The sequence below is a fragment of the Pelodiscus sinensis genome, chromosome 3 (assembly GCF_052426305.1).
Source record: "Pelodiscus sinensis isolate ZL-2025 chromosome 3, ASM5242630v1, whole genome shotgun sequence".
Classification (NCBI taxonomy): domain Eukaryota; kingdom Metazoa; phylum Chordata; order Testudines; family Trionychidae; genus Pelodiscus; species Pelodiscus sinensis.
In genome coordinates, this window is record NC_143054.1 from 110,745,366 (window position 1) to 110,766,967 (window position 21,602).

At 39.9% G+C, this 21,602-nt stretch overlaps 1 protein-coding gene across 12 annotated transcripts in view; it reads right to left on the minus strand.

Moving 5' to 3' along the window:
- SYNE1 (spectrin repeat containing nuclear envelope protein 1) overlaps positions 1 to 21,602 on the minus strand; it is a 479,589-nt gene that overhangs the window by 356,323 nt on the left and 101,664 nt on the right. For all 12 annotated transcript variants that reach the window (XM_075924462.2, XM_075924463.2, XM_075924461.2 and 9 more), the window contains 6 exons: positions 14,343 to 14,438; positions 11,892 to 11,975; positions 4,981 to 5,073; positions 1,314 to 1,492; positions 465 to 661; positions 222 to 328 (listed from right to left, as the gene is read on the minus strand). In XM_075924462.2, the coding sequence (XP_075780577.2) occupies positions 222 to 328; positions 465 to 661; positions 1,314 to 1,492; positions 4,981 to 5,073; positions 11,892 to 11,975; positions 14,343 to 14,438 (756 nt within the window). The remainder of the gene's footprint in view (positions 1 to 221; positions 329 to 464; positions 662 to 1,313; positions 1,493 to 4,980; positions 5,074 to 11,891; positions 11,976 to 14,342; positions 14,439 to 21,602) is intronic.

The window sequence follows — 21,602 nt, forward strand, 5'->3', positions numbered from 1 at the left end:
TCATCATTCTCTTCAGCTCCAAAATTGTTATTAATGTTGATTTACAATGCTAGCTTGTTTTATAGTCCATTAATCTTCTCTGGCCTTGGCCTTTTTATCTCTGGTGCTTCTTCCCTCAGCTGCTGTTAAAAAAAAGACCATGATAACCTGTATGTTTTGAAAATAAATGACAAAATATACCCCTTATGTCTGATTAAAATAGAAATGTAATGGACACGTACATCGTTCTCCTGCATTTCAGTTGTATGATGTAGATCAGGATACTGCTTCAGGAACTGTGCTACGTAGGTCATGATAGACTTTTCGTCTGGCTTGTCAACATCCACATCTGGAAGAGTACAGAATACATAGTAAATTAATTCACAATTGAACAGCAAAAATGTTACATATACTTGAAAAACTTTAAAATAAAAATTAATATATGCTACTCCAAAATGTGATGCAGTATATTTAATGTAAAATACCTTCAGGATCAAGAAGTTTTGGGATTCCCAGTTCTGTTTCTGCAATTGTGAAGGCATCATTTAGGTTTTCCCTATTAGATCTTCCTTTCACTTTCTCCATGTCCACTAGCTCTGGACGAATAGCATGAATAACCGAATGAAAGGCAACACCACTTCTCCAACTTCGTCCAAAATCTTTGACTTCAATTCCAGCTTTCCTTAAAATTTAATGAACAAACAAACAAAAAGAGACAGTATATCAATCCAGTCATATGAAGACACAAGATCCAAGGTTATGTTTTCTATCATTGTCCACGAGTACATTTTCTAATATGCCTCAAGCAAAACTTTCTAGTTCCAGTGAGCTGTTTGGTTACATTAAACCCTGAGTGTTATGAGCAAATGAACTACAATTCTGGTTCTTGTATGTAAGACACTACAAGGTATGTTACAAAACTCTACTCACACCCCCAAAACACACTGAATTCTTCCAATCTTCCTTCCCTTCCTTCAACACGGGCACCACGTTGGGGACCACTTCTATAGAGAGTGCCTCATCAATATGAGGCATATACCGTTGTATCAAGGGTTTGACAGCAAGACCCAACACTGTGTTATTCAGATATTATTCAACTCCCTTACCGGTTTTTATTCTCTCGGGGATAATTCTGTGTAATATCCCACAAAATGATACTGCTTTGTAAAATTAATCTACATTTATTATTATTAATATTATTATCATAATTATATGCATAATCCCCAGTCTTGGACCAGTAGCATATAGTACTAGGCACTGTACAAACACAGAAAAAGAATGCCAGTCCTAAATAAAGAGCTTACAATTTAAATTACTTCAGGAGTTTAACTTACATTGCTGCTGTGTACTGCACCCACTTTAACAAAGCCTTCTTAGCACTTCCTTGGACTTTAGTTACCACCTTCCGTTTTGTTGGCGGACTTGCAGTCTCAGTGCTGAGGACACTGTCCACAGAGGATGTACTGCTAGACAATGACTGCAGCTGTGGGAGGTTGCTGGTCAGTTCTTCAATCTGTATTCGGAATGACATCAATTAAAGGTATTGCTGATATTTATTTTAATCAAAATCAACAGGACATTAACAGAATTAGACATGGGCTAAGATTAAAAAGGCAATAACCAAGATTTAAAAAATAAAATGGGTGCTTAAAGGTAGCTTGAGAAATACTTATTCAAGTGCCTAAATAGGGGGCCTCTTCAGAAGTGTTGAACATCTGGCAACTGTAGACTCTTACTGATGTCCTATAGTTTGAACAATGTCTAAATGTATCTCGGCACATAGCATTACATATTCTTATGCAAATTACTAGTTCATTGTACTGAGATACTGGCCTAAATTCATCATTAGCTCAAAGAAAAGATAATTCTATCGACTTAAATAGAGCTGCATCTGCTGATGCTGCTGACGAATTTGAATCAGAGTGAACACTTGAAAGTGACCTTTGCAAACAGATTACATTTAGCCAACAGTGGCGCAGAAGAGGGCATTTGTTGGCAGCTGCAGAAGTTAACAAGGCCTTGGTCCTCTTCCCATGTCCTCCTCAAAATAGCAAAGTGACTCTTATGACCTCATTGTAATAGTTTCATTTGCATGACAAAACAAGTACAGTATGATGGCATGGTTCTGAATGACTGGAAGTTTCTAGTTAGGAGAGGCCCTGTGATGGAATTGTACAGGAGGATACATCAGCAAACACCAATGAGGCATTTCACAGATCACTTTTTTGTCCCATGCCTGGCTCACATGAAAACCATTAATCTCACATTTTTACAAGCATTAGACTCACACTTAGTTTTAACAGGAAATTATTGTATTCAAAGAGAAATGTCAATGTGTTGGCAAATTTTTGCCTTCTTGAAGAAATAAAGATTCAGAGAACATCACAAATCTGCTTAGTTCTTTAAGGAACCAGATTCCCATAGATTCTATAAGGGCTTAACAACATGCCCCTACACTGTAACAGCACTTCTCGGAAGGATTTTTCCTCTAGAATGTCATTTTTCACATCCTAAAAAATTAAGTTTTTACCAGTAATGTTTATAAAGAAAACTTTAAAAAAACAAACTAAACATAATTGGTGCTAAGGTTGGGTTAGACGAGATAGCTTGCGATAACAGCTTTCCTCATGAAAGAAAAAGATCTGCACAATTTACAGTAGTAATTTTGGTGCCACATATGTTTGGCATTGGGAGACACCATCACTTTACTTTTAGAAGCCTAGCAAACCCCTGGGTGAAACAGAGCCATGCCAAAGGGAAGCCAGATTCAAGGAGCCCTGTAGAGCCAAACAGTATACACAATCATTTTTTGTAAGCAGTGTCTCATATTGTCAGCTCACAAGATCAAAGCCTGAAAAGTAACCCACTTTCCCCACCATTTTGATCTCTAGAGAGCATACATGATTTTTACTCTACCACCCCCATTGTGGCAGAATATGGCCTTTTTTGTTCCCTACTGGAGGACTGTGATTCTACCATCCCAGGGACGGGCAATAAAATAAATAAATAAATAAATGGTTAGTCCCTGGCAAGCCCCTGCTATATTTACCTGCACCTCTGCAGGTATTGGGCAATCACAGCTCTAATTGGCCACAGACTGGGACACTGCTTCCTGACACTCCCATTGGCTGCAAACAGCAATCTGCAGTCAATGAGAACTGCAATCACCCGATACTGTGGAGGTGCAGTTAAATATAGACGTGGGGACCCACCAGGGACTAATGCTGTGAACCAGATCTAGCCCGTGAGTCAGAATTTGCCCATGCCTGCACCATACCCTGCCCCAAGAAGTGGTGAACTGTCAGGAAAAGAGCAGCAAAAGTGGATCCTTCAAGTTTGCCTAAAGAGGACTCTCTGGAGTAGTCATTTTGAAAGCTAGAGGGACATGGTCTTCCAAACACTAGAGGGGCAAGCAACAGCCAATCAGAGTCCTGTGGGCTAGATAAAAGGAGCTGCCTGGCCTGAGGAGCTCAGTTCCTGGCTGGGACCAGAAATGTGAGGAAGGGGACTTCTCTCTGGTCACAGGGACTTGAGTTATAACCAGAGTTTGTTTTTGGTTGCATTTACTTTATCTGGGTTTACAAGGAGGAAAAAAGAACCTTAACGTGAAATAAGCTAACATGGACCAGGTCAGAAGAGGCCCAAGAAAGAAGCACAATGAACTGAAATCAAGTGATATGTGGCTTCTCCAGATGGATTACTGGGCTGTAACTCAGAGTAGTGGGCAGGCCCAGGTTTCCCCACCCACCACAGTAGCATCAACCCCAAGAAAAAGACACAGGGTTTATTTAAGAGCCTTCAACAAAAGGCCACATTTAAAGGGATCAGAGCCAGTGGCTTAAGCGACTTCATGGGACTGTTCACTTAGTAGCTATTTCCTATCCTGGAAGGGATAAATTTTTGACTTTGTGATTCAGACAAAAGGCCAAGCCACAGAAGATCTCAAAAAGTCAGCCTGCAATCTACAGAGGATGCCAGGAGCAGGAAAAGGCACACAGTACCACACCCAGCTGCAAGAATGTGCACAAGAGGTGAGTACTTCATTACACACTTTAATCTGAAACAAATTTTGTCCTTGACAGTATCTGTAGCTCCCAGTGAAATCAGTAGGCATCACACATGTGAATGTGAGGGCAGACTTCAGCCCTTAAATAGTAAACTCGTGTTTGCATATTGAATCCACTGTCTCTGAAAACTTGATGTACTCACTAACACACTCTCTGTTAGTATAAGTAAGGCTTACAGTGATTGATGGTGCTTGTTTATATATTTTCTTTTTCAGGAAAAAAAGTGGGAATATATGCCAATAATAACTTGGCATCATTTTAAAGGTACATACCTGAGACCCAATCCTGTAAAGACTTACACACACTATTAACTTGACACAGAGAATAGTTCCATCAGCATGCATACATTGGTCCAGAACCATAGTTCCCACTAAGGTGGCACAAAAAAGTCTTCCCCCACACACCTCCCCTGGATAGCCACACAGCAGGTGGCTTCTCTGGCGGGTGGGGCCAGCTGACAGTGTGGTTAGGAAGCTGCTGAGGCTGGGGGCTGGGACCTGTTGCAGACATGTGCGGGAAGGGGAAGCCTGCTCCGGTGGCCAGAGCTGCCATGTGGTAGGATGGGCTGGGGCTAGGAATGGGACCTGAAGCATGGCAGGAGTGTCTGCTCCTGCAGCTGGGATGAGACACACATGGCTGAGGGGGGAGGGGAGCTGCTCCAATGGCTGGGAATGGGACATGCTGCATGGTGGGGCAAGGGGGAGGGGATTTCTGCACACATCCAAAACAGCACACATGACCTTAATATTGGTGTACAAGCCAAAACTCACTCTGCTCATGGTTGGTCAATCTTAGAGGGAACACTGGCCAGAACCTTGGCTGGTATAAAGCAGCACAGCTTTATTGAAGTCAATGAAGCCAAACCAACTTATATCAGATGAGGATTTGACCCATTACATCAATAAATAATAACTAAATGTAGAAAATACAATACCTGGAAATATAAAATTATGGTCCACAGCAAACCAAGCACAATAGAAGGCCTACCATCAGCAATATCAGTTGAATTGATGTTCACGAGCTTTATCTGTTTAGCAAAGAAAATGTGTATCATCACATACAGGAGCTAGTGACAATTATTACATGGATTTTGAATGAGTTTGGTGTGTAACAAATTTATCCCAAAAATAATTTTTTGATTAAAAAATTCAGTGCAATGACCAAAACTTCAGTTAATATATTGCACAGCTATGGTTATGCCTTAAAATGGAGCAAGATAATGAACAAAAGTATAACAAAATGAATACAGTTTTCAGTTTGTGATTAAACATGGTTTATTACAGAATCATAGGAACTGCATTAAAAACTAATCTAAAGAACTATCCTGGTCATTAACATATAAATTTTCAAATGGGATAAAATATACTACTTAACTTACACTTTTTGTACTTATACAAGTTTGCTATAGTGTTAAAAATTTCAGAAAATCTTTGTACCAACCGGTGATCCTCTGTACATGGACTAGCATGAAAAGCAAAGAAGAAACAGTAACATATAAAATCAGCATAATGCAATAAATTAATTCATTTTCCTGTTAATTAGATTTTAGTATGTGAGGAAAGTATTGCAATAACAATATTATTAAGTAATGCAATGCATAAGATCCATAGCACTGTTTGTACTCACTGTTTGTTATCTCAAATTACTCATTTAGCTATGAATAAGCTGTTCTTGCCATAGTTTGTGTGAAGAAGAACAGGGAAAAAAAGAAGAAGGGAACAGAAAATAAATGGGGAGCAAGAAAGGAATAAATGGACGTGGAAAAGAAAAGATGAGATGAGATACATGTCTAGTATAGATCCTTTCAACCAAGCATTGCATAGGACTTTCCCAACATTACAATTCACATCATCACTAGTGAGGCATTATTATCTCTCTTTTAAACATGGATAAACAGATGAACGTGGAAGAATAAATGACTTTCCAAAGTAACATAGTAAATCTATCACAAAGGCAGGAACAGAATCTAGGCTCAGAATCAAACTCAGTTTCTGCATTAACCATTAGACATACACTCATCAAAAATCAGAGGGGTAGCCGTGTTAGTCTGAATCTGCAAAAGCGACGAGGAGTCCTGTGGCACCTTATAGACTAACTGAAGTGCATAAGCTTTCGTGGGCAAAGACCCACTTCGTCAGATGTATGCCACAGGACTCCTCGTCACTCATCAAAAATAAGGCCAAAAGACAACACTCGGTAAAGAAGAGGCTGAATATACAATAGATTATAGAATCAAAGAAAATATAATAGTAAACAGAAATCCTTGAAACAAAATAGGAGAGAATACTCCCCCCCAAAAGGAAAGAAAATACATAGTGGATCTGAGTCTCCTCTCAGTGATAATGAGGTATGTCAGTCTTGAATATCTTCACTGAAGTCAATATTACATTGATGTATAACTAGTAAAGTTCAACTTTCTTTTTTCACATTGAATTTTTTACTATATATTAAATTTCCACTGACATTTTTTCAAAGCAAACACAAATAATTGGAAGAACTGTGTAGCTTAAGATAAAGCACCATCTCCTAATACATCATTCTGCTGAGAAAATTGAGAGGTTTTTTTTTTTGCACGATGGCTAGGGCTTAAATTCTGATAGAGTATTTCCAGGAACCCCGTGCACCAATATGATATGAAGGCTCTAGGAATGTTAAAGGTATGTACAGGAGATCTGCTCTGGAGAGTTCTAACTGAATTTCAGCACTGCCATGCACCCCCAAAATCTACTATATATGGGTATGTCTACACTAGAAAGTTAGTTCGAACTAACGGACGTTAGTTCGAACTAACTTTCCTATGCGCTACACTAGCGCTCCGCTAGTTCGAATTTGAATCGAACTAGCGGAGCGCTTAGTTCGAACTAGGTAAACCTCATTTTACGAGGACTAACGCCTAGTTCGAACTAGCTAGTTCGAACTAAGGGCTGTGTAGCCCTTTAGTTCGAACTAGTGGGAGGCTAGCCCTCCCCAGGTTTCCCTGGTGGCCACTCTGGCCAACACCAGGGAAACTCTATGCCCCCCTCCCGGCCCCGGACCCCTTAAAGGGGCACGGGCTGGCGACGGTGCCCGTGCCAGGTGCAAGCCTGCCAGCACCCAGCTAGCAGACCCTGCACCTGGCACGGCACAGAGCCACCCACCCGATGCCCCCCAGCCCACCCCCTCTTGCCGGGACCAGGCTGGCGGCTCCCGGGAGCTTGCCCTGGACCGCAAGAGGCGGGCACCTTCCTGGGCTAGTGCGGACATCGTGGACCTCGTCCACGATCTCCGCACTAGGCACAGGAAAGTGGCCGTCTAGGGCAGGAGAGCTGCCAGCCTGGCCACCCAGGACCAGGTGTGAATGAAAATCAAGGGGGTCCACTGAGACCCCCGACACTGAGCCCTGAGCTTACAATGGCCGTCCTGGGTCAGACCAAAGGTCCATCTAGCCCAGTAGCCTGTCTGCCCACAGCGGCCAACCCTAGGGACCCTGGAGGGGATGGACCGAAGACAATGACCAAGCCATTTGTCTCGTGCCATCCCTCTCCAGCCTTCCACAAACTTTGGGCAGGGACACCACTCCTACCCTCTGGCTAATAGGACTCCATGGACCCAACCTCCATGACTTGATCTCACTTCCCTTTAAACTCTGTTCTAGTTCTAGCCTTCACAGCCTCCTGCAGCAAGGAGTTCCACAGGTTAACTATTTGCTTTGTCAAGAACAACTTTCTCTTACTAGTTTCAAGCCTGCTACCCATTCCTTTCCTTTGGTGTCCTCTAGTCCTTCTTTATGGGAACTCAGGAAGAACTTTTCTGAATGCACCCTCTCCACCCAACCCCTGCTTTTACAGACCTCTATCCTGTCCCCCCTCCGTCTCCTCTTTTCTAAGCTGAACAGTCCCAGTCTCTGTAGCCTCTCTTCATCTGGGACCTGTTCCCAACCCCTGATCATGTTAGTTGCCCTCCCCTCTCCCAGCCTTTCTCTTCCCCTCTCCCACCTCCTTTTCCCAGTCTCCCCCAGTTTTTTTCAATAAAGACAGAGTCAATGTTGGAAGAAACGTTATCTTTATTTTGTACATCAAGAAGAAGGGGGGCTAGGGAAGGGCAAGTGGAAGGAGGTGAGGGAGGAATGGGGTACGAGCCCCCGATGGGGAGGACTGGGCTGGCTCTGCGGGCTTCTGGGGGTGGAAGCTCTCCTGCAGCCCCCCAATTACTCCCTCTCCCCAGATGGCAGCCTGCGGCAAGTGCAGCCGGGCTGATGGCCGAGTGGTGTGATGTGCCCAGTGTGGGCACTCAGGGCACTCCAAGCCAGAACTTCTTTGCAAGCGGGGCACCCCTTAGAACTGTGTGTCCGGGGTGGGGGTCGGGACCCTTTAAGCGCAGCCCTCGGCTAGCCTGAGACAGCATCTCCATGCTCTAAGTCCTCCTTTTATGCCCTGCCGGCACTGCTTCCGGCCATCATTAAGCCCTGTTCAGAGTCCACTCAATGTGGACTTACTAGTTCGAACTAGCAAAACGCTAGTTCGAACTAGTTTTTAGTTCTAGATGCGTTAGTTCGAACTAGCTTAGTTCGAATTAACTAATTCGAACTAAGTTAGTTCGAACTAGCGCTGTAGTGTAGACGTACCCTATTTGAGTTTGTTTGTTTGTTCAAAAAACTCCTCCTAAACGATAAGAGCAAGGACCACCAAATTTGGCATACAGCTTTCTCTTAACATAACTTAAAGCAATATAAGGATTTGGTTGTAAATTGGATGTGCCTGGAATGGGATTGCTTCTCATAAAACCATACAGAAAAGAAACAGCATCACCAAGCAAGTGAAAGGGTCTGGAGGGCGGCACACTCCACCATCTTGCCCCAGGCCCAAATCTCTCACTTCCCAGGTGCCCTTTAGGCAGGGTGGGAGGGAGCTGAAGCTCCACCCCATGGATACAGGGACATTGCTGGCTGTTCCTCTTCATCAGGGAGCAAGGGGAAAGTGCACAGTTTGCTGCATTCCTCTCTGACTAGAGAGTTCAGGGGAAATGCCAGCTATGCTCTTTGCTCTCACTCCCTGTTTTTGAACAATACAATCACTTATTGTCCTTTGAGAGAGCAGGAGACTAATTTCACATGATTTTTAACCATATAGATCAAAAGAAAAGCCACAGAAGTAGCTATAACACTTTAAGCAAAGCATCAAGGTTTGTTTGACAAAACTTTCATGTAGGGTTATACAGCTAGCTCCCTTCTCTCATAAAATCCCAGAGACCTTGGAAAGAGCCCTAGAGGATAATTCCCCACCAGATATTTTGAAAATCCACCCCCAAAAACTGGTATAAGCCTCCTAGAGAAACTGGGATTCTATATTTCTTCTGCTGGTTAACAAGGAAGAGGTACTGCATATAGCCTAGGTCAAGAAAATATAATTGGGGGCTCAGCCCCCAAAGCTGCCTCAAACCCCAACAAATCTTCCTTTCCTCCAGAGAGCAAAGCTTTCTTTAAGAATCATACAGATAAAAAGATTTACAGGGCTTTCACAACAGCTTTAGATTAGGCCACTGATCATATCCTATCACATACTGTATTTTCTTTGGCTTGCATCCTGTTAAAGTTGATTACAGAACTAGAAAGGAAAATTCTAGGTCCAAGGGAAAACATAGTTTTGTCCAAAAAGATATTAGCTTAGTTCCAATTGGGTTTCAGATTTTTCTAAATTTCAGTACATGACTCACTCAATTCTAACTCCAGATATATGAAAATGGCAAGCAATGCTGTAGCTCAAAGAGCACATTGGGTGAATCGCTACTCCCAGCCTTCTCATAGGAATATAAAATACTAGCTTCATATTTAATGATGTCCCTGTAGTAACTGTAGAATCACTGGATAAACTCATAAAAGTTATTAAACAAAAGCTTCACTACCCTACCCCAACATGAGAGACCAAAGATAACATTCAACAACTGATCATAAGATGGATCCCAGAACTTCTTCAATAGATGGTCCAGTGTTTCTTCTGTACAGAAGAAAGACTTTTGGATGAAGTATTGGGAATCACATGAGATTGCTTTAGGTTATGTAAAATGGCCTCTACTAAAGATTATGCAGGCCCCTCTGAGAGAAGGAAAATTGGTATGACATTCTTTCTGCACCTGAGTTCTCTCTTTCCCTGGTTCTGGTCATCTTTTTGGCAGCACCCATCTAAGAAGGCAAGGCAGCCCTTTAAGCACAAAGTTCTCAGGATGAACAGCTGCTGTAGCACAATTTATATTAACAAACTTCATTAGGTGGGCTAAACCAGAATTTTGGTTTGAAAATATGTTTGTCCTTTCTTGAACTCTACCTTTCCACCCACATCTGAGCTGAAAAACAAACAAACAAACAAAAACGAAAAACAAAAACAAACAAATAAACAAAAGCAACCTGAGGTGAATTTATTTCTATAGGGAGCTTCTATGACTGTCTCTTCTGTGACAGAAAAGTAATTAGGTCAGAGATATCATAGTGTGAGATGGAAGCAAAGTGTGCCAAAATCACGGATGGTACCTGATGGCTGCTAGTTCATAAGTTTAGTCTCTCTTATCACAATGCTATCAGATGCATTCTGGTATTGCAGAAATGTATTTAAAAATGCCAAATGTAAAAAAGGAACTAAAGACATGTAAGTTAAAAAAAAAAGATAAAACATAAGTAAATGGAGTAGAAATAGCAGGAGGGTGGGACTCAGGAACACACGCAGTAGTAGGATTACTTTATTTGGCATGTATACCCAGAATGTTTGGAATATTATTTGTTGTGTTTTGTTCCATTTTTGGTACTAAAATGGCAAAAGTGCTGGTTTCTCCAGAATCAGTCTGGACCTTGACCTGAATGCAGTCAGGGAAATAATGATCAGAATAAAGTTCGCACATCTATTCTTTATGGGAATTTACTTTTGCAGATATAATTTAATTAGAAGAATTACCCAGTATTGCCCAGGTCCGAGGCCAGCCTGTGGTGGAGAGAGGATTCTCAGTCTGCCCACTGGCTTTTCTCCAGGAACAGTCTTGGAAGGTTGGGGAGGACACCTGCTGGCAACTTCCCAGGGCCAGCTCATGGGGGTGCTCCCTGGAGCCAGCCCAAAGTTGTTGGGGCTGCGCAGTACGGTAGTCCAGGGGCAACCAGCAGCTGCTCCTTGGGGCAGGCTAGAATGGCAGGGGCCATGCTGCCAGCCAGAGGCTGCTCCTCACGGCTGGTGAGCTTGCTGCCCCCTATGGTTATTCTTAAGTATAACTGTCCCTCCTATCACACCCCTCCCTTTCCATTTGAGCCAGAACAAACACATTCCATGCACATCCCATTGTCCTGGCACATCCAAGGCCTGACCTTGCTTTAAGTTATGATAAGAGGAAGCTGCATACCAAATTTGATGGTCTTAGTTTTAGCTGTTTAAGAGGAGTTCTTGAACAAACAGACTCAGAAACAGATTGATGGACAGACAGATGCATAAACTCTGAAAAATATATAGTAGACTAGGTTTGGAGATGTGCTTTAATTACAGATGTGTTATTTACTTCAAATGTCTCAACAGGTAGTGCAGCTTTTTATCTCTATTCATAACAGGATCTCAGAAAATAAACTGGAGAGTAATAATTGAGGAGTCCATTAATAGTTGCTCAATTTCCAAAAAGGTTGCACTATAAATGCTATACCTTGGAACATGGGAGAAATAGGATTTCATTGTGTCATGCCTTTAAAGTATACCTATACTGCATTTCGATATTTAGGATTCTTTGTAGCTCAGACTCTCCAAGATTAGAGCAATTAGGTGAAGATAGACTATGGACTTCAAGAAAGAACAATTGGGGAAAACAAAATGGAGCTGCTGTCAAAATATTAATTACACTTACCCGCCTTCCTTCTAGAAATTTAAGGGCAGTGCCAATATTAGACACCCAATGGATTCTCTTCAGATGACGTCCCTGCTCACAAGGCTTAAAGAAACAAAAGTGCAAATTACAATTTGACTTATACCAACATTCTTTCAAATTGATTGCCAGGTCATTATAAAGAGCAGTTGTATATGTGTGCTGACCTGACTGATATGTGAGACTATTGCTGAATGCACACAAATCAGTATTTTGTATTTGCAAATGGATATACATTAAAAATGACAGATGCAATATAGAAGATGGATTTTGTAGCTTTGCTTAAATTTTAGATCCATGTATTGTAATCCAAAGGTATCAATCATCAAGTTATTATTTTAAACAATCAATAGATGTAGTGGATCTTTTCTCTTTTTTCCAAGGTAACTCTAACAAATATTGTTCATGGCGTTTCTGATACCAGCAAACTATTATGAGTCCTTGCTGAACAGTGGATTTTACCAAAAATCTAGTTTCCTAGGCTAAGGGAGATATACAATTCATTTAATGTCATTAAAGCATAAATACCTTTTATATCCTAAACTTTTAAATTTTGCAAGTGATATTTTAAATTTACATCTAAACATACTGTGATACATTACTCTATCAAGAAATAAATGTCTTCAGTACATTGGAAATCAAAGTACAGTTTGAATTAGACAAGTTTTAAAGCTCATGCAAATGTTGTATCTGAAAATTGGATCTCTGAGATTCAGAGGTCCATATGTTTCCCCCTATCTTGAGCAATTCATTCAGACCAAATGCACCAAATAGGCAATCTGCATTTTGGTATCACTGGATCATTAACTATTTCCATTTTCATTCCCATTCAGAAAATCAAAAATAACTTTAACAAAAGTCTGTTATGGATGTTAAAATTCCCCCTGCAGTTTCTGTGGGTTCTAATATTATTCACTTCCTGTCTTAAACTGTAGTGTACTGTTCCTGTGCACTACACTTGATAAAACACCAAATACTTTTCACCTCAGTATTGGCTGAATTTCCAAAGAAAGCAATCCTAACTAATAGTTAAATACAGATTATAAAACACTCTGGGATCATTCTGGATTAAAATTCCTTTTCAACCTGTACATTATCTATTATTACTCTCTTGCCTATCTTTTCAGCAAATGTAGTTCAGTATTTTTTTCTGGATCTACATTGCCTCTTCTCTTTCAATAGTGTGTTTATGTTGGCTTTAATATAATTAAGTTCAATATCACTATTGACAATAGTAAAGTTCCTTTCTTAGATCAGTAATAGCATTTTACCTCAAGGGGGAGACTTCCCTTTCAGAAAAGCACAGACTAGTCAGAGAAACTACAGTGTAGTTCAACAAAACAGAAATCCAAGTAACCCTTCAGAAAATATAACTCAGATTGAGCAATCTTCATTCAAATGAAGTTTCCTGAAGTATGCTTAATACCATACTGACCAGTAGCCTTTACAGAATGACTGTAAAGCTTTTATAATTGACTGTTGGTTGTGATCTGTAATCAAAATGCCTTCCTATAATTTATGGAGGCAGATGTCAGCTAGCTAGAAATAAAAAATAATGACTGAAATATGGCATTTTAATATAGGAGGAGGGAGGGTGGAATTCCTGATCTTTAGGATGAGTTCAGGGAAGGATTGGATCTCCATTCCAGTGGCTCTCAAACTTTTGTATTAGTGACGCGGGTACCAGAACTCCTACAGGATAACCGTACTTACCTCTGCAAACCTTCATAGAGCCAACTTAGCCCCAGAATTAAGGACTGATTTTCATTTACATCAAAGCCTTTTTATACAATTCTGTGTGTAAATTTAGGCCCTATTCACTGGAAGAGCAGGACAAAGAGGTGTCAGTGAAAATGAGAATCAGGCCCTAGATAATTATAACTATCCACCATTCTCATAAATAAATGAATAAACAAGTAAGATAAACACTATTTCCATGAAATGTACAGAAAAAATGTTGTGCATTCTTTTTGTCCCTCTACTGACACTGAAGATTTGTGATTGTCTGATCGTCTGATGATGACGATAGTGAACAAGCACAACAAAAATGCTATTTTAATGTTAAGTTCCAGTGAAACACATATACACACATAATGATAGATAAGTTGCGTATAAATAATCATTATTTGCTTAAGACAAAATGAATAGCAACAGATATCGTATACATATTGTTAGTGTATCACAAATAGGGAGTAAAATAAAGAATATTATTCTGTAATAAAGTATTCCATATACCTTAACCCAGCAGAGCACAGAACTAATAATCCTGTTTTATGCTGTAAGACACAGGCACATCTTGTCTTTCATGTATTACAATGTAGAAACCCCTCCCCCCCCACACAGACACACACAAGAAAACTATTTAATTATAATAATCAACTTACAAGTTCAAAAAACCAAATTATCTCAATTTAAAGGGGGGGAAATTCTTACCAGTTTCTGACCAGAAAGAACCTCCAAAAGGGCTAGAAGCATAACCCCATCTTTGATATCTTCAAACAGATCATTGACCACCAAGGGGGGATTGCGCTGAAAGAAATCAGATATTATAATTAACAATACTTCTATTCTGTTAAAGTAAAAATGGACAGAAAAATAATCTGGTCTTTGTCAGCAATGGTTTAATGGTCCAGTTATCATTTGGCATTACTGGCTCTGAAATGTGATACTAGATTCATTAATATTGTAATGGAAGAACCTGAAATATACCTATTGCCCTGTGCGGTGAAGTTGTGGAATATTAAACATATAGAGCCAGATCCTCAGCTGATATAAGTCAGCATAGCTCCATGGACTAGCCGGTAAGGTCCAGTTAAAAGTAAGAAGGACAAAAAGTGAAAAGTAACTAGATTCTGCATTAGTGAGATATGCAGCTGCCAAGTTCAAAGAGAAAAGTGTATAGTTACATGTTTAATTTTCATGCTAAGGATCATACTTGATCTTAAGTCTCTGAGAGTAATGCTACGTTAATTTGCCATCCTGGAATCTGCACTGGTTTTGATCCCGTGTTCTTAATTTTATTAATAATGCTCATGCATAGCTTCCACTAGGGATGGCTGGGCTCACCATGCTGCTCTGCAAGTGGAGAGCTGCTCCAGCAGCCCCCTGCCCGTGGTGTGACAATTAACTGGTTAAACATAACCGGCTGTCATTTTAAACAGGATTTTATATCCCTAGCTTCCACATCAATTTACACTGAACATAAAGACTTGTAGGATACAAAGTTATTATACACATGAACAATGTAAAAAGTAACATGGTGGTATATTCTTAAACTTTAAGCCCACATAACCAAACCCTTTACTTATGCCCCAGCATTGAATTTTGTGTCAATGTTTACACTCCCAATAATCACTACTGATTTCCAAACCTAAAAGTATCTTTCATCTACTTTTATACTCACTGTCATTTTTTCATTAGAAAACCAAAAATGTATCATTCTTATTAAAAACTACAAACATGGGCAGAATCTACAAAGTAGACATGCACATTAAGAAACTATTAAATAAGATCAAGCACACACTTCCTGCATACAGTAGCAAAGCCATCTTTTGATTTATCTCAAATTCCACCTAGCATATTCAATATGTTATAGGAATTTCAACTCTCTCTAAGCCTGAAACATCACTAGGGCTATGTCTAGACTGCAAGCCTCTTTCGAAAGAGGCTCTTTCGAAAGATACTTTCGAAAGAGCCTCTTTCGAATGAGAGCGTCTAGACTGCACGTTGAACTTTCGAAAAAGCGGCTTGCTTTTTCGAAAGAAAGCATCCAGTGAGTCTGGATGCTCTCTTTCGAAGAAGCCCTATTTACATTGAAGAACGCCTTCTTTCGAAAGAGGAACTTTCGAAAGAAGGCGTTCTTCCTCGTGAAATGAGGTTTACCGCCATCAAAAGAAAAGCCGCGTTCTTTCGATTTAATTTCGAAAGAACGCGGCTTGAGTCTGGACGCAGGGGAAGTTTTTTCGGAAAAAGGCTACTTTTCCCGAAAAAACCCCTGAGTCTGGACACAGCCTAGGTGAGTAGCATCAAGGAAAGACAAGGCATGGCAGGAAATGTTTAGTGTGTTGGGCATGTTAGAGTGATAGTGCTACTTTTACATTGCTGATAGTTGTTTCAGAAGATTGCCATATCTTTCCCCTCCCCCCCTCCTTTAGGCATTGCATTTCTCCAGCACTAACTTGCCCAGAATGTCAGCTCCTAAACATGACAAATTACTGTAAAACGTGCTATTACATTTTCAAAGACAACAATGATAATACTCAAAATATACTTAAACCAAAATTGTTTTCAGGCAGTCTGAATAAGATTTCAGCATTAAACTTTATTTTCTCAAATACTTTGATTCTTTTAATGTTGTTTATATAACTCTATCAGTTGTATAGTACAATCATAATTTCACACTTTTTCCCTATCACTTCAGAAAAAGCAGTGAAATCCTGGCCGCATTGAAGTCACTGGCAAAATTTCCATAGACCAAACTGAAGCTAGGCATTGATCTCAACTTTATAAAAATTTCTTGTGTTTTGTTGCTGTTAATTGTCTAATAGGGCAACAGTGCCATAGATTTTTCAGGTGCATACTTTTTTCTAAAATTGATTTGTATTTCTATATACAAAATGTAAACACATAATTAAACAAAATATATATGAATACATGCACAGGATGGAAATACCATAAAGATAACAAGATTAGGTTTCATTGTCTGAAAAACGCACAAACAAACAAAAAACACAAACAAACAAAAACCCCCGAGCCCTTAGTCTCATGCAGGACAATAATTGTTACAGAGACCAAATAGCTAATGAAGTGAGAACATAATCTATGAGGGTCAGAAACCAATACGAACTGCAAAAGAGGTACCTACTTTGTTTAATGGTTACACTATATGTAAAGCTGAAAAATCATTTCTGCACAACCAATCTAATCTATGGCTCTTGCATAGTTCCTACAGAAATTAACTGAAGAGCTGGAGATAACAAAAGAAACATTTCCCTTCAGGAGCAGGGATGATACAAAAAGACAGGAAAAAGCAAAGCATTCATGGATTTGTAGCTTCCATGTCTGAAAATACTCACTCTTTGTTGATTAATCCAGATTATCTATTTGTTCTGTGAAAAAAATACTTTTAGCAATAGTTGAAAAGAACACTCTTTTGTTGAAATGAGTCTTTGTAAATTTAAGATTTGTTATGTGGTTATGCTCTCACAGCTACAGTAAGATAACTTTAAATTTCCTTTAGATTACTGTAAAGCCGTGTTGTACAATTTCAAAAAGATTATCAAAATAATATGTAAACTTTTCATTCCGATATGCCAATGTCACCAAGCACTGGTAGGGTAAATTTAGCAATACCAGATTAATGAATAATTTTGTTTTAAAAAAACCCCACTCTACTTACCACTCTTATTTTTCAACTATTACCCCTGGTGCTAGACCAAACTCTCAATGTTATTCCAGTGAAATTAATGGAGTAAGAAAGTTAGTAGAATAGACTTGTACCAGGCAATCTTGCATTACTTACCACAGATATAGATAAAATTGATTTCCTTCCTTTCCATCTATTCCCATGTAAATTTTGAAGCAACATTATATTTGTTTCAAGTATTTGGATTTAAGCAGTGATTCATAAGGATAGTTGTCCCATTAAATAATAGTGGATGAAATCATGCCATTTTGCCATTGACTTCAATGAAACTAGGATTTCTCCCAGAAAACTTTACTTATGAAATAAAGTTTGTTTACAGCCACCAGTCCTGCCTCCCAATGTTCTGTGCTGTTATTTAGCTCTAATTTACCCCTAACTGTCTTCTAGGAGCCCAGTAAGCAGTGGGAGTGTTGGTAATGCTACTAGACAATAACTCAAGACCTTTGCCAATGATAAGTAAAAGACAGAACAACTGTCTTTTTTTTTCTGTTTGCTGCCGTGGTTAAACTGCATTAGTTAAAACATTACTGATTTAGAGGAAACAAACTTAAAAATGTAAGACCAAATGCTTTGGCAGCTCTTACTCAGAGTTCTCACTGACTTCCATTATATTCTGATTATATTGGGCCAAAATGGAGTAAAGTGAATTGGGATTTGCCTGAATAAGATCTAAGTCAGGACTGCAAGATTTGGCACCCTGAATTTAGAAGCATCTATATGTCCGCAATATTTAACTGTAAAAAACAAAACAACAACAAAACATGCACATATTAATGAATCTCCAGTGTGTTAATTATCAATATACAGTGGATACAAACTTAACATAAATCACACTACAGGTTGAACCTCTCTAGTCCAGCACTTTCTGGTCCAGCAACATCTGTAGTTCAAAATGATTTTAGTTAGCCAGATGTCTACTTTTCATCTGTACATGAATGGATAAAAGCTTGGTGGTCAAGGGGGTAGAAAACCATAGGCTCAGACTCTGCAAATCCCAGTATCTGTTTCATGAGAGGCATCCAGCCTATGTAAGATGTGGAGGGTTGTAAAGAGAATCTGGTGAACAAAGACGACACTAGTGTGGCTCTTCCTCTGTTTCCATTGCTGGAGATAATGCAGACAATGTGTATGCCCCATCCATAGGCAGTGCCAGGGCCCTCAGTGTGCTAATGGTGCTGTATTGATGGATAGAGTTGGTGCTGTCAGTACTGATGAAGTGAACAAGGGGGCAGCAGTTTCAGATGTATGTCCATTTCTATCGGGAAACATACCTGACCAGTGCTCTGTGCAGAGATGTAGATTGGTGTGATGGATCCAAGTTTTCTCAGGGTGGTATCACAATCCTTTTAATGGTAATAGTCTGATTCCCTGGTCGGCTTGGTTCAGGTATCAAGGAAGTTGGCATTGGGGCTGTTGAGGTAAATAGTGCCATAGCTGATGCCAAATTTCCCCCCAAAGTCATGAATTTTGATGGCAGGGGCTTTGGTGCCATCAAGTGGGAAGTAGTACAAGACTGAGTTTTGGCAGGCACTTTTCTAGAGTCTCAGATGACGTTCAGTGCCCCAGGGAGGTTTTCTTCTTGGAGGAAGTCTTGTTCAGCAATCTACCTGTGGAGCTTCTGTCTCCCTGCAGTCTGCCAGAGGACAACTCTGCTATCATAGCCAGGTTTCTAGTTGGGGCTCTCAATAGCAATAATCTTGGCACTTAAGTTCTTGAGCTCTGATGGAGTTTAGCAAGCCCAGCTTGGAAGTGGGTTTCATAGATTTAATGTCAGGAAGATTTGAAGGTGGGCCTCCATGTCCTTATCACGGGAGCTGGAGGACTTACAGATCATACTGGAAAAGTGTGATTCTCCCAAAAAACAGAGTTACTTTGAGTGTCTATCTGAGTTTAGGATAACTCCTTCACATGAGAGGCAAAGTTTCAATGTGGGAGAACTAGATCATGCCATACAAGTGACAAATAAAACTCTAAGACTAAAAGCTGCAACAAGCAACCTAACATTTATAATTACTGTTTAACTATGAACTAAATTGTAAAAATAAGCTATTGGCTATAGTAGGAAGGCTGGCAGTATCTTGGGCAGTCAGGGTTTCCTCTCTAAGGGTATGTCTACACTAGCTCATTAATTCAAGCTAGATAGGCAAATGAGGTGACCAGAGTTGCAAATGAAGCCCGGGATTTAAATATCCCGGGCTTTATTTGCATGTTCCCGTCTGGTCGCCATTTTTAAATTTCACTAGCCCGAACTCACTGCTGCGCGGCTACACACAGCAGTAAAACGTTAATTCGAACTAAGTCCTTAGTGGAATGAGGAGTAACAGTTAATTTGAACTAAGGACTTAGTTCAAATTAATGTTTTACTGCACGCGGCAGTGAGTTCGAGCTAGTAAAATTTCAAAATGGCAACTGGACGGGAACGTGCAAATAAAGCCCAGGATATTTAAATCCCAGGCTTCATTTGCAACTCTGGTCGCCTCACTTGCCTACCTAGCTCAAATTAACGAGCTAGTGTAGACATACCCTAAGCGACTATGCCATGAGAGGAATTAAATGGCAGCCAGCAAGCCTCATTTGTATATGACCTCACTACAGTGCATGAAGACTGAGAGAGCATGTGCATTCATGCCCTATGGGTACTATTGGCCAAAAAATAATCTGACCTCTGGCTCATGAGGCGTATGTACACCTTCAGTGGAATGTGCATGAGGACAAGCACCCACAGGAAAGCTGACATTTTCTGACTGGTTAAACCTGGATCTGGTTGACTGCCTTTTCTAAAGCTTTGACATTATTATTTTCTATCATCTCCTGCCAATGAACACTTGCAGAAAAAGATATGTCTTTTTGGTTGTTTATTCTGACAGTTAACATCATTATTTCCTCTTCTTTAATAACTCAAGCCCTATTTTCAAAATCAAGACAGACACTGAAATGAAAATCTCTTGATTAACTGCTGTCCAAAACTGATATAGTAATCAGAGTTGCAAATATTTTAATTTTGCTTTGCAGTACTGTCAATATCCATTTTAAACTCAGCCTCAGATAAATTCATTTAAATCAGGAGCAGGCAGCTTTCTCAAATTATTTCAGATTTATTTTGTGCGCCTGCTCTTCACAGAGAGAAATACCCTTGCTCTGAAGAATGTTCAAACAATCTGATTTTAAGACCCAAGCTCCAATCCTGTTCAATCATGAACATGCCTAACTTTTAGGGTATGTCTACACTAGCTCGTTAATTCAACCTAGATAGGCAAATCAGGCAACCAGAGTTGCAAATGAAGCCTGGGATTTAAATATCCTGGGATTTATTTGCATGTTCCCGTCTGGCTGCCATTTTTAAATCCCTCTTAGTTTGAATGAACTGCCCACGGCTACACGAGGCAGTTTAAAGTTAATCCGAACTAAGTCTTTAGTTTGGATTAACTGTTACTCCTTGTGGAATGAGGTGTAACAGTTAATCCGAATTAAGGATTTAGTTCAGATTAACCTCTGACTGTCGCGTGTAGCCACGGATAGTCAATTCAGACTAAGGGGATTTAAAAATGGAGCCTGCCATTTAAATCCCGGGCTTCATTTGCAACTCCGGTTGCCTGATTTGCCTACCTAGCTCGAATTAACGAGCTCATGTAGACATACCCTTACTGTCTTCATGGATCTTCTCATAAACAAAGTTAAGCAGGCAAGTATATCTTCACAAGATTGTAGCCTTAAATCCGATATCATTTCAAGCTTTTTAGTTAGCAGCTTTTGACTGGAGATTTTAAATATGTATTGTATACTAGGAAGAGTATAATCCTAGCTCTTCTACAGATGCTTTCAATATTTCCATTCACTTCACATCCTTTATTGACCAAGACTGAATACTTCAAACTAAGGATAGGCAATCATCACTGACCCATTTTACATACAAGGAAACTGAGAAGTTGCACAAAGTCACTACAGTTAGAACTTGGAATCTCTCTTATCCACTTTGCTACACTGCCTTTCAGAAGAAATAGGTCACATTATGTGCTTTTGTAACCCAGGGCAATAGTCTTAGTGACCCTTTGTCCCTCTCTGGTGACTAGACTATAGGTAAAGGTTTATGATTCTGTTACTGCCTACATACTAATAGAATAGTCCAGTATTCCAAGGCCTGCACTCAGATATCCCAGTGTTTAAACCAGGTAGCAGTTCCAACCCCAACTTATATCTTAGTTAGTGATAGTGTATGTAGCCATGAAACTCTACTCTCAAATTCAGGAACTAAACCCGAAAATCCTAAA